The 13919-nt window shown below is 34.4% G+C and overlaps 1 protein-coding gene across 1 annotated transcript; it reads right to left on the bottom strand.

Moving 5' to 3' along the window:
• Window positions 1-937: 937 nt before the first annotated feature.
• LOC133316622 (beta-hexosaminidase 1-like) lies at window positions 938-13071 on the bottom strand. Its single transcript, XM_061518398.1, has 15 exons — window positions 12656-13071; window positions 12459-12542; window positions 11777-11812; window positions 11124-11235; window positions 10946-11016; window positions 10675-10805; window positions 10193-10209; window positions 9903-9951; window positions 9299-9399; window positions 6605-6664; window positions 5837-5870; window positions 2629-2727; window positions 2269-2328; window positions 1927-2177; window positions 938-1338 (listed from the first exon to the last, which is right to left on the bottom strand). Exons 1-15 carry the CDS (start codon window positions 13022-13024, stop codon window positions 1163-1165), a joined length of 1650 nt encoding a protein of 549 aa, XP_061374382.1. The 5' UTR covers window positions 13025-13071; the 3' UTR covers window positions 938-1162.
• Window positions 13072-13919: the final 848 nt, after the last annotated feature.

Genomic DNA, 13919 nt, shown 5'->3' with positions numbered 1-13919 from the left:
ATATCTATCTTTTTTTATGTTTATTTTATTTTATTTAACACCATTATATTACAATCTCAATCACTATTAAGTAAGTAACAGGTATGAAAAAAGTATTCATAATATCTTATTTCCTCTTATTCTTTTTTTTTTTTGGGTAAACACTTATTCCCTCTTTCATATATATAAACCTCGGAAAAAATAAATCAAATGTTGTAGGAGAATCCTAATCTCATGTCATAGATACATTATATGTAGGATCTACCTATTTAAAAAAATAAAAAATAAAATAAAAAATAAGTGACACCTTTTTATGAGTGTAAGCAGAGTTTGTTTTCTGTAACATGAAAAAAACAAATCCCCTAAACCTCATGGTAAAGTGTTCAAATTTGAACTTATAACTTCCTATTAACCACCAAAATCTTTTCCTAGAAGCTCACTCCTAATTATTTAAATACACGCATCTACTTTAACTTGTTTGAAATAAGTAATTAATTATTACTTGAATTGGCTGAAATGGAAAATACAAAATAAGGTTTAAGTAAAAGTAACAAAAATAAATAGTTCAGTTAATTAGTTTATAATTAACAAAAATGATTGGATAATAAGAATTTGATTAATCTGTTAACTATATTTATTCATTATCTATACCGTATGTCAAAATCCACCTTCTTCAATCAATTTTGATGTGACCGTAGAGACATAAATATTTGGACTTTGGAGAGTAGAGTTTATCTTTCATATTTACAATGTACAATCTACAGAGGATATGAATTCTCACTCCCTATTAAGTCACTAGGAATGTGTTATTGATGAGAGGCTTGTATAGATTGTACGAGGTCATGTGTTATACTCACTTAAGACTCATTTCAACAACCGCTGAAAAATCAAGAAGCTTTCTGTATTGAACAAGCTAGAGCATTCACAAGTCTATATGATTTGCTTTTAGCAACACATACAAAAACCAAGTAAAATGGATATGATTTATTTAACTCAACAATAAATTACATTACAATATAGCTTCTGCCAGTTCACTAGATAGCTCTGACATACAACGACCATAGCATAGCAGTGAAGGGTTTGAGCATCAAATAATAATTCTAGCTCACAAACCAGGCATTGTAGATAAACATCAGTTACTTTCACAACAGGCTATACATGGACAGATGAAGCATGATAAGGATTATTGGTCATAGCATGAACCTGGACCAACAGGAGCCCTTCTAGCATAATAATTTGTGACAGGAGCAGCTGGAACCCCACGTTTATTCAACAAACATCTGAAGTGTTGCAACCGGGGCAACGCGGTTAATGTAATATTTTGTGTAGAAGTAAAATCTCTGTGACTCCACAAGCGTTCTGTGAGAAACAAGGAATAGTTAATTTTTCATTAATCAAATCCAGCGGCCAAAAAATATGCCACAACCAAAGGAAAAATGATATACGGAAGAGGCACCTCTGTATAAAGGGTATCAAGCAAGAAAAACAGATTAAGACCATTATGAGTCCCTCATATGGCTTCTATATTTTACCTTTTATCTTAGTGAGAGAGATAGGTGACCATTTTTTATATATAGAAGAGACTAGAGAGACCTATTTTACATTTTATAGAAGAGGGACCCTGTAATTTCTACTACCTACTTTCTGCATCGAAATCGGTTATGATATCAGCAGATGACTCAATTTTGCAAGAATAATTCTGTTCTCAGATCAAGTCCCATGTGCCAGCTCACAAATAAAGAAATGTGGGTAGGTTGCTTGTTGTCTATATCCAAATCAAAGTAAAGGTATTTCAATTGCCTGATCCATTTCCCTTAGAATTACCACTTGCTGGTAGGAAGACATGGATAGCATATCAAAGAGGCAAGGAGTATGCTCAAGCAGTTAAGCAATAAAGACAATAATACAAGAATGGTGAACAACTTAGCATCAGCATCACATGCTTACCTGCAGCAGCAGCAGCTCTAGGCCATATTGTTTGCTGAACATTGGATGTATCAGCTGTCTCACCCCACATGCAAACTTCTCCTCCAAGTACAAGCTTTTGTTCGGAAACCTTATCTATTTCTTCAAGTGGCTCAGCAGTATAGACCTCATCCCAAGGTACATCTAGATGGTCAAGATACCATACGCCCTGGTTACTGTAAATACACCTGAAACCTTTTGCAACAGCCTTTGGACAAACCCCAGGGCCCAACCTACAATATTTATTTGAAATACTTTATTCTGTAACTCAAAACATTTGAGTTTCATACCACAATAAAACTACTTAAACAGATGGAAACTCACCAGTTATGCACTACTGTTTGAGGATGGAGCTTTGTTGGAAATGTATTGAAGGTTTCTTCCCTGAGAAGTTACAAAAAAAGTCAAACCTAAAAATGCATCTACAATTCTACATTATAAGAACATGATATAGTAAATGAAGAATTCCTTTTAGTTATTGTTATGTGCAGATATTATACTGTCTGATGCATATGCAAACTATCAGTGGCATTTGAAATACTCATTAATGTTTTCAACAGGAAGAAAGGGATGGGATGGAAAGAGTATGCTCAGGTGTAGTAAGGTGAAATAGCCATCAAGGACAAATTAAGGGTATAAAAACGTTTCTTATGTTATAATGCCATATATATATATAGATCATACCAGTTCACCGGACTCCAATTTTTCGAAAGGGCTATGTCTTGGGCCTTCAGCACAAAATATTGATAGGCATCTTTCGCAGTAAAGTTGTGATTCTGAAGCCTGCATTTGGGTTATGATCAAAATACTGAATAAATGTCACGTCTAAACACTAATCACACAGATTCACGATGGTTAACTTTCCTGGAAATTGATCACCATCTCAATGCTCAGTACCAAAAATGGAGTGTCAGAAAGACAAAATAGATCAAAAAATTGAGTAGCTAATTTCCTATGAATGCTTCAAATCAAATAATCCCAAATTTTAAACTGATCGGAATTGATGACAACTCAAGTCACTCAAACATGGCGACAGTAATCCCTCCCCAATTACTTTTTCACCTTGGCATGCCGGTAACACAGTCAAGATTAACAACAAAATCAGAGCCAGTAATTCAGTCTAGATTAAGATTGTTGGCTGTTAGGAGTGTAAGAACCCGCATCGTTAATTAAGGAAATTAATTAGTTAATTATGAGTTTAATGAGATAATTCCATAATTGACCCTGATAATTATTATGAGGCTTTAATAATTATAGTAAGTGAGTAACAATGCTGAAAGTCGTTTTTCGGAAGAAAAGTGCAGATACCGGTTCTGCTAGTCAGTATAAATGCGTACCGAAAAAGTATCCCGGAAAATTATAATAAGTGCACGATAATTACTAGCATAATATGTATGACTTGTAAAACGAGTTTCAAGTTAAAATAATGAGAACTGGTGCCAGAAACGGGTACTGGCTATGAAAAGCGCGTACCGGAAAGGTGCTGCGAAAAATATAAAAAAATATGATAATTCTTGTAAAATTGAGTAAGTTAAGAATCCTGAGTTTGGAATTAAAATGTTAAGCGTAGCTATTTTTGCTAATACTGTGTGGTTTGAGTTATTGAGACTATATATATAACTTTTGGGCTCAAAGCCCTAGGTTAATTCTATTTCCTACATGAGTGTTGGCTGGTCAGGGGTGTGTGTGCACTGTTCCATTGCCACTCTTCCCTTGTTCTTGGCAAAATCCCATCAAGAGACCACTTTTCTTGGTTGTTCTTCCATCTAAACACTTGTGCCTTGTTTGAGTTGGCCTTGGGAGGGTGTGGAGTGTACCATTCTGAGTTTGTGGCCTCTGTGATGAGGTGAAGTGGCTGACTTTGGGGCTGTCTTCTTGGGTTTGGGTTGTGTGACCTTGTTCTTGGCTTCTTGAGCTTCAAGAAGCCACCTTTTGGCACAAAGGGTCAAGCTTGAAGTGTATCTTCGTAGCCTTGTGAAGTCAGAACCTTGGGGTTGCATTGGAGGCTTCCTTTCTGCTTCATTTTCGGAGTTTAGAGCTCTTGAGGTGAGCCATGATCACCTTAGTGCCATTTTGAGGCCTAAAGCTTGTTTAATCAAATTAAAAAGAGGAACTTTAACCATTTGAGTAAAGGAATGTGTTTTTGGGTTCATAACATGTTGGTGGTTATCTGTTTAGGGAGTCATTGACTCCCAATCGCTTTTGGATCCTTAAATTTGGCATTATGCAGAAGTTGGCTCGAATTTCTGCATTCTGTTGGAGAAGTATTCGAATACTTTCCGTGTAGTATTCGAATACTTTTCCTTGGTAATCGAATACTCCTTGCAGGAGTATTGGAATACTTTTCTGGGAAGAAAAGTATTCGGATACCTTTGAAGAAGTATTCGAATACTGGAAGGTATTCGAATACAGTGAGGTTTGGTATTCGGATACTGAGGTATTCGGATACTGGGGGGAAAAGTATTCGGATACTTGTGAGTATGCGAATACTTTAGTGAAAGTAATCGAATACTTTCTGGAGAGCTGCAGTATTCGAATACTACTCGTGGAGTATTCGAATACTTCCTGCAGAAACAGCATGTAATGAGTTAAAATGAGTAAGAAAGACGTAATCACTTGTGTAATCTGAGCTATGATTATTGATGATTAATTATGGTATGGGCAGATTGTGATTTTGCTGTTTGTGGGCCTTGAGCTTGTGTGGACTCTTGGCATTGGATAGTTAGCTTGCAAGGTAAGCTTTCGTGTCCTCGGTTTAGCCATTGTGTAGTTCCACCGTGCCCCATGGGGGAATGGTTATATGCATGCTGTGTTACATGTTTTGATATAATTGGAATGTTGTTGAGCTTTATGTGTGATGGCTTTTAATATGCATGTGTTGTTCCATCTTGACGGTAAGCCTGAGTATGTGACGTCATACAAGACGGTGATCCGGGGTGGATGCAAGTGGCGTCTTGCACTATGTGTGGGTATTTGACGTATATAAATCCTGCATTTCTCTGGCCAGTAGAATAGTATTGACACACATGACATGATTATCTGCTGCATTGCACTATTTTAGAAATGATATTGATGAACTGCTTTTGAACTTATATTGCACATGTAAGTGAGCTTGGGGTGGAAGATCCTTGAGGACCCCTTGCCTTACTGAGATTTCTTGTTTAGAGATCTCACCCCACGTTTGGGGAATGCTTATTTCAGGTTCAGGTAGTATGGGGACTGATGCCTCTGGCGGCAGGAGGCCAAAGCTTAGTTGATGTTTAGTGCTGTTCATATTATGCTGGCATGACTGGATTGGATGCTGTTTATGTTTTCCGCCATTATCTTTATGTTGTTGTTGAGTTGAGACTTTTGAGGGCTTTGTTGCCTTATTTGGGGTGAGCATGGGAGTTGTCCATGCCACTATATTGTTAGTACTTTTGAGTTGAGTTGTATAAACTGTTAGATGGTCTGGTCTACGTTTTGTAGTTCCGTGACTAGAGACTCATACTTATGTTTTTTAATTGATGAGGTATTTCAGTTAGCTGTTTATTGCAATGTACATACAGGCGATGTTTTGAAAATGGTTAAGTAATCAAGTTGGTAATGATTAATGACATCATAATTGAAAAGAAAAAGATATTCCGCATTTTTTTTTAATTAAGCGCAGCTTAATACGATAGTGATAACATTACCGGATATATACGGGGTGTTACAAGAAGCATTGCATGGTCAAGAAAAATATGAGCTTTCAAATGAAATAATTTCTGCAAGGCACACCATTTGCAAGTCCTTTACACATGAGAGGTTTTACTTGAGTTTCCAAAAATTGTACATAAAATGGCTAATGGCTTTAGCAACAAAAAGTCATCATAAAATGCAATGAATGAGTATAACAGGTTAACATTAGTACCATTCCTTTACATGAAAAGTACTGTTCCAGCAATCTGTTAAAATAAAACACAATTTCTCATCAATTAGCATCAATACAAATAGTTTCAAAATTACAATAATCATTCAAAGTCCACTTTTTATTATAATTGTTATATTAGATATGTTACGAAGTCACACATGGTCACTGTGATGAAATCACTTCTAAACAGACAAAAGACCCTTATGTTACCCCTTTACACTTTAATGATAAATAACTCATAGAAAATAAGTGTGGGCTGCTAGAGGCCCCATTGCAATGTGAGTCCCAATGAATGTTCCTAAATATTGGAAAGAAAGAGTATATGAATATTAAATAATCCTGGGGAAACTTCTTTTCAAACTTTTAAGAATAAAAAACTATCCATTCAAAGAGAATTATCAGCTCCTACAAGCCAATAATATCTAAACCTAGATTACTTTATTCATACAATAACTTTATCATAGTAAAGGCCAACTGACAACAATCACAAATTTGCACAGAAACATCGACCTACAATATCAGTTGTCACTGAAGAAGAAAACAATGCAGGACCATTAGCATTTAGATTTCAAACAAGGAAGAAAGTTGGTGGTAGATTCATCCAACAGCATTAAATATCCATTACTCTCATCTTGCATTTATCATTTTGGAGATCAACTTTAAGTTATACTAATGATAAAAACCATTGTTAGGCCTCATTTTACAGGTTAAACTTTTAGGTCAAGTGGTTCTTTGGCAAGTTGCAAGAAGGAAACCACTCGTACTGACCTGTATTAACTTCATCACCACCCAAGTGAAATAGCTCAAATGGGAAAATCTTTCTCATATCTGCAAGATTTAGAAAAAGAAAAAGATAGTTAATTTATGAAAGAGAGAGAAGAGCACATGTCACGCAAACATGAACCACAGTTGATTAAGTTGAGATGGTAGACGAACTAAACACGTTTCAGTGTACATAGTACCCAGGGAAGATATGGAATGTTAGTATGAGCTTGTTTTAACAATTCCAATAAAATTGATAACATTGTAAAATACAGCAAGACAAGGTTAAGTGGCAGATGAAGCTAAAGATGCATATGAGTGGATTGATGCATGTTTTATTAGTCCTGAAACAAACTATTGAAAGTATAGGGATTTAGGTAAAGTAAAAAGAAAAGAAAGAACAGAGACTGAATAATCTGGAAATAGATATTGATTTGATGTGATATAAACTACAGAGCATTAATCCCTAATCATACTAAAATTTGACTCCAAATCCTAATCAAATAAAGAAACAAATCATGAAATATAATATTTAAAAACTACATAATTTCTAGATATTCAAACATAAACAAGAAAAGAAAATAAATAAAGTGCCAGGTAACTAGCATAAGGAAAGGCGTATTTTCAGAATGTTATTTATTACTTCCCTGGAGATACAGTATCAATAATAATATGTAATCATAATTATGAACAAAACAGTAAAAATTTGAATTGAATTACTTTAATTTTTTTGGTATTTCAATATGGTCAGAAATCATCTGGATTTCTAATCTATTATCCAGCAAGCAAGCCCCATCAGTTGAGCTCCTTGGTCATATATTTTATGTAGCCCATTACAAGGCATATAGCAATTTAAGCAGGTCATAGCAAACCACTTCTATGCTTCCACACTCATTAGATATTAACTCACAATCCACATCTCCAGAATAATTTCCCAGTCACACGAAATGGGTGTTTTAATAGCAGCGAATAAATAGCTTACAGTTATCTGTTAAGCTCTCCGAACTTATATTTGTACCTAATGTCTCCCAAACACATTCCAACTTTAAAAGTAACAAAGAGCAGAAGGAATAATGATTTACATGAAAGGAATACTATATTTACAAAAACTACCATATTTGTACAGTTAGTGAATTTATCAGAAGTAAGTTATTTTACTAGTAGCTTCTCTAACAAATCAGTATCTCTATTAAATTAGGATTACTTGGCTATCAAATTGGGTATTTATCATGACTAGCCGGGGGCTTGGCTATTTAAGAACTGTTATGCACTATAAGCTTTCAGTAATTTTTTCGAATTCTTTTTATTGTTCAGTTGTTTCTGTTCTTCCTCTGTTCCCTTATCCCCCTCCCACTCTCCAAATCCTCCCTTAGTCCCTCTCTTGTCTGGTTCTCTTCTCTTTTTTCACCACATTTGTAATGTCCCACATCGGTTGGAGAGGGGAACGAAGCATGCCTTTTAAGGGTGTGGATACCTCTTCTAGTGTGAGGCCTTTTGTGGGGTGTCCCAAGAAACAAAACCGTGAGCTCGACGGTGCTTGTGCGCGGGGCAAAGCGGACAATATCATGCTATAGGGTTTTGGGCTATTACATATGGTATCAGAGCCTGGCCCTGGACCGGTGTGTACAGCGGGGACGCTGTATTCCCAGTGGGGGAGGATGTAATGTCCCACATCGGTTGGAGAGGGGAACGAAGCATGCCTTTTAAGGGTGTGGATACCTCTTCTAGTGTGAGGCCTTTTGTGGGGTGTCCCAAGAAAAAAAATCGTGAACTCGACGGTGCTTGTGCGCGGGGCAAAGCGGACAATATCATGCTACAGGGTTTTGGGCTGTTACAACATTACTCTGCTCTGCATCCCCAGTTGTTAGTACCTCGCAGCTTTAGTAAATACACAATACAATTTTTTCTGGTGAAGAATACGCTACACTGTAAATAAAGCTAAATTTTGCAAAAGCCTATAGATATGATATTGTAAAATAAAAACTATTTCATCAGTTATTTACTCCACAGTCACACTATCTATTAAAAAAAAACAAAAAGTTACTAACTATAAATGACTACTATTGTATCAAGAAAATAATATAAAGATATACAAGTAAAATATTATTGTCATTGTATTGCCATATATCATAAAGCAAGGCAAAGTAATTTTTAGTCATGACTTGTATTATAAATCCTCTTTTCTTGCTTTTTATTTGGGTTCATTGACTGCCAACCCTAACTAATTTGGGATAAAAGTGATGTTGATGATGACTTCTATCATAAATCCCTTGTTTCAACCCTCAAAATTATTAATTCAGGAAATAACAATTTTAATGCCTTTCTTCAGTCTCAAATTAAACAATGATGCCTAGCAGTACTTTAAAATAATGTATCTATGCATTTGCATATTTAGGTTAAGCAAGGTATTATCACCACCACCATGTTAAAATAGAACAGAGCAATAATTAAAGACTTAATTAAAAGAGAAAATAGTAAGTGCTTTTCAACTTAATATTAAATGGTGTCTCTAGTGGACTTTAAGCATGTTACATTAGTGACAATATTCAACTTGTTTTCCATAGAATCTTCCCAAGACATATACCACGAATTCAGTAAGTCATCAATGATATTCATTAGAGGAGAAAGTTGCTAAATGTACGGCACAAATCAGGAAAAAACTGAACAACTGTGGGGCTTATGGTTTTATAGGAGCTTAACCTGTCAGAATACCAGAAATGACATCAAAAGTAAAATTCTTCGAAACATCTAGTGGCTCTCTACAGGAAGGTGATGGCCAAAGATCAGGATATCCAGCACCCCTACAAAGACAAAAAAAACAACCATGAAATATTTAGGATGAACACTACTTGACAGTAGAAATGTTAAATTGTTGGAGCAATCAATTAAAGTCCAAATTAATCAATACATGAATAAAATAAAATTAAATGTTGTGCTTGACATCAAGGTAATAATCAGACCAAGCAAATATGGAAAGGAAAAAATAATCAACTCCTTGATATAATAAAAAAATTGTGTGAATTCAGTGTCAATCTGTAGCAATAATTGGAGGGATAAGTTCGGCACATACCTACATTCAACATCTAATTCCTTCAAAATAAGCACTTAATGAAATTACAGGTTGCAAGCTGGAAAGCACATACTTATCTATGGAAAACTAAGTCTTTCCAAAAAGAAATATTTATAATAAATTGTAAAAAGTAAAATAAATTTCCTGGGTCTCCATGTGTCACAATAATGAAACCAATTATTATCATACTATCAGGCTATACTTAGGAAAAAAATGACCAAGCATGTGCTTTACCATGATTCTGCATGACCAGGGACATCCACTTCTGCCATCACATTTATGCCTGTGATACATAATGCAAATATTCATTAAATAGATGACACTGATTTTTTAACAGCCACAAGAAATAGCCTCATAAGAAAATGCGGATTCATTTTTATTTTTTATCAACCTATTTTGCATGATATTAAGAAGATTAAAGAGACAAAAGGAAAAGAAAAACTTAAAGTCCAAAACATGATCATCTGAAAATGCTGATGATATTATGTAGCAGATACTTCAAAAGGAATTTGAAGATACCTCACCTCTCATTTTGGCAAAGCTTTTTATATCAACACACCGCAAAACATGAAAAGAAAACACAATGTTCATCAATGATAGATTGAGAAAGCCAACTCAAAGACAGTAAATGAGAAGTAACAATTTAATAAAAGGAAATGATCATCCGTGGATCAATATCTCAGGACATTGTACATACTATTTTGGTATTATAACAACATATTCCCTCATTGATAACCCTTCTTTAACCCTGTCTTCAGTTTCTAATACCTTTACAGTCAACAATTTCCAGTTCAAAATTGCTTGTCATAGAAAATTTTGTGAAACATTAGCAATAGAATAGTTGTAGTAGCAGAATTATTTACAACTGGACAGTTTGAGGCAAAGATAATTTTATCAAAGACTTAATAACAGGAAAAAAATTCAACTTCTTGTGCTTATTGGTAAAATCCCTTTCCTAAGGAAAATTATAAAAAATGAAAACTAATGTGGATAAGGTAGGTCTTACTTGACAATTTCATATGCATCCTCTACTGTGTAACGTTCCCACTCTGCATATGAACCTTTCCATAAATTTGGATATGTAGGTATCTCGAGAGGAAATGACTGCTCATCTATGATGTGCCAGTGCAGAACATTCTGTTGAGTATAATTTTTTATATTCAGCAGTACATGAGACAAAACAACATGATATGCTAGTTAAGTGACACTTCTTTAGTTTCTAATTGTCACATACAGCATGGAGGGAAAACAAAAGAAACATATAGAATTTATCTTACAAGTTTAGCAAAGGACATAGATTCAATAATCTGCTTAATTACATTAATTGGTAAATAGTGCCTCGATGTATCTGCAAAAAGAGATAAATAAAAAATCATATGTATCAATGTCCTCTGATCATAGCATAAAATCACTCACAGAAATCTAAACTTTCTCATTGAAAACATTGTGTCTCACCCAACATAAGCCCACGGTATGCAAATCTAGGTTTATCTTGGATGGACCAAGGTGCCTTGTATATTTGTACTGTTTTGGTTGTATAATCGAAATAACACAATTGACTGAATGTCTGGAGCATCATGCAAAGAAAACAACAGTTCAGTTGTCACTTTTCAAGGTAAAAAGAAATATAGATAAATTAAGACTTTCAGTAACTTACTATATACATGTTAGGATTCAAACTTCCATAGTATCAAGATCAACAATGTAAAGGTATAAGAAGGAAATGCATTCTAGTAAATTGCTGACATCTTAGCCCGTATACAAGGACAGAGCAGATTATGGATTTACCAATCCTATGGAGAAAATCCAAAAAATATAAAAAATGGAGAATGCAGATACATGTTAGAAGCTATCTTAAAGAGCAAATGTCACAATTTATCCAGAGATACTTGGCATCTACAACTCCTGTAATCAGATATGAAACAAGGCCATCAAGCATCACAAGTTTAAGCTCTAAAGAAGAACTAACTGCTCTCTATTCATCGTTCTTTACTTCCTCACCATCTTTGCCCGTCACCGCTCCTCGACTTCAAGGCCCCAAAATAAAGTAAAAAGGAAAAGGAAGAAAAAAAGGTTTGAGCTGAATGTGTTGCAAATTCTATACACACCTCTAATCCACGTAATGCACCATAAACAGTATTTGCCTGCAGTAAATAAAATCACAAAATAAGATGACTAACAACTGTCTAGAATGAGTATATCAAAGTACATCATGTTTTTAGTTAAAAAAAGAGTTAAAGAATAATCCTCATATTTCACTTAATTCACTTTATTTGCTTGAGTCCAAAAGCAATAAGTGAAGCACAACTCTATCTCATTCTTAATTAAAAAAAAAATTCCAATCAGTAAGTGCTTGAATAAAAAAAGAATTCTTATTTGGCACAAGTGCTTGAGTAAATTATTAACGCTAGTATGTGACATATAAGATATGTGTTATCTTAGAAAGATAAGGAAAGTGCTTGACTGAAAACTAGAAGAGAGAGAGAAAATTGAAATGAAAATTCAGCTTTTTGCACTTAGAAAGAGAGAGTGGTTAAATATACTTTAAGAGTTTCTATGAAAGGGAGAGTCATTCAACTTTTTCATAAAATCTGTTTCTATAGGTGCTCGTCAATTGTACTCTACGCATTCCATTGATGATTGAGACTTAAGAAGTTCTAGTAAGCAACTTCAATTCCAAAATACAAATTAAAGCAGAGAAAAAAAAAACAGCAAAGTACCATAAAAAATCCAAATCCAAAAAACACCACTAACATTGATTAAATCCACAAATTGTAATCAGTAAGGCACCTCAATTGTGACTTCCTCAACAATGGAATACTCCTTGGCTTTGGAAACCAGCAAAGTATAGCTTTCATCCACTCCAAGTTGAAGCTGCAAAGAAAAATTCCTCACTCTCAACTCAATTCTCAAAACTAAAATTAACCTTCAAAAACCCAGAAACAAAACAAGAAAAAGCAACCAAATTAAGAAACTTTTTAAGGCACCTCCTCGTTATCTGAATGAACAGTGATCTTCAATCTGGAAATATCATAGGCAGATACTATTCTTTCCCTTAACTTTCTGATAGAACCAAACCCATGATCACTGTGCTTAAATATGATCCCTCTGTATCTATCAAAGGCACCTCTAACAATGGGAGATGCACCACCATTACCGGCCACAGAGAGTGTGAGTGAAGGGTCAACTGAAAGAGACTCATTCCCTGAAGTGAATTCTGAAGGGAGAGGCCAAAGGTATGTGAGGGATTCATAGGGTTTTGGGGTTTGTTTGAGCGTAATCCCAAGAGCTTGAAAAACAAATAGAACATGTAAAATGAGGAATAATGCATTCCATCTGGGTATGCACAGAAACATTGCACTGTGTGCTGTGTGGGGGCTATGTGTTTGAGACAGAGAGGAGAAGAAGAAAAGAAATAAAAGAGAAATTGGGTTTGGGTTTGAAGCGTTGAACACTGCTTAAGTGCTTCTGCAAGTGGCTTTTGGAATTGACAGGAGTTAAGGTTAAAATATTTTGAAGGAATCTGATTAATTAACAACATTACAACTTCCAAGTTACAACATTGGGGCAGCGCCAGCCACGACAGGATTTATTTCGGATAATCCAATGTTTAATGTTTCATATCTTATAATGGATAATTTTATTTTCTACGTACATATAAAAAATATATTTGAAATTTATGTGGAGTCAGGTGAAAAAAAAGAGAAAAAACAAATAAGTCTCACACACTTTTTTTTTTTTTTTGGTGTGGAGTCTTACACACTTTTATATATATATATAGGAAAAAATATTTCTGCAGTTAATACAGATAAGTTATCTGCATTTATTCCTAAAACAACTTCGTTTTGATATTGAAATCTTAAAAAAATTATAAATATAAAGATTATTATAACTCTAAAATAAATTAAAATTATAAAAATACCTTGATTTTTGTCTCAAAACGACGTCGTATTGGGCTAACTGTAGATAACTTATCTACAGTAACTGCAGAAAAAATGAAGCCATATATACAAGGGGTTTCAATTTTCCCATGCAGCAGGAAAAAAAATTCTCATGTTATAGACACATTTTGTGTGGGACCCACATTTATTAAAAAAAAAATATTAAATGAAAATCGAAAGGTCATTAATGAAACAAAATAATTCTCGTATAACATGAGAAAATATTTTCTGATATATAAGAGATAAAGTTCTCTTCTATGAGATAAAAAATATTAATTAAAAAAAATTAAAATCATCTGTACATATGATA

Source organism: Gastrolobium bilobum, unplaced genomic scaffold, assembly GCF_033153095.1.
Source record: "Gastrolobium bilobum isolate Gb01-03AN ecotype WA unplaced genomic scaffold, APGP_CSIRO_Gbil_v1 utg1827, whole genome shotgun sequence".
NCBI lineage: Eukaryota > Viridiplantae > Streptophyta > Magnoliopsida > Fabales > Fabaceae > Gastrolobium > Gastrolobium bilobum.
This window is presented reverse-complemented; position numbering and strand designations above follow the sequence as displayed.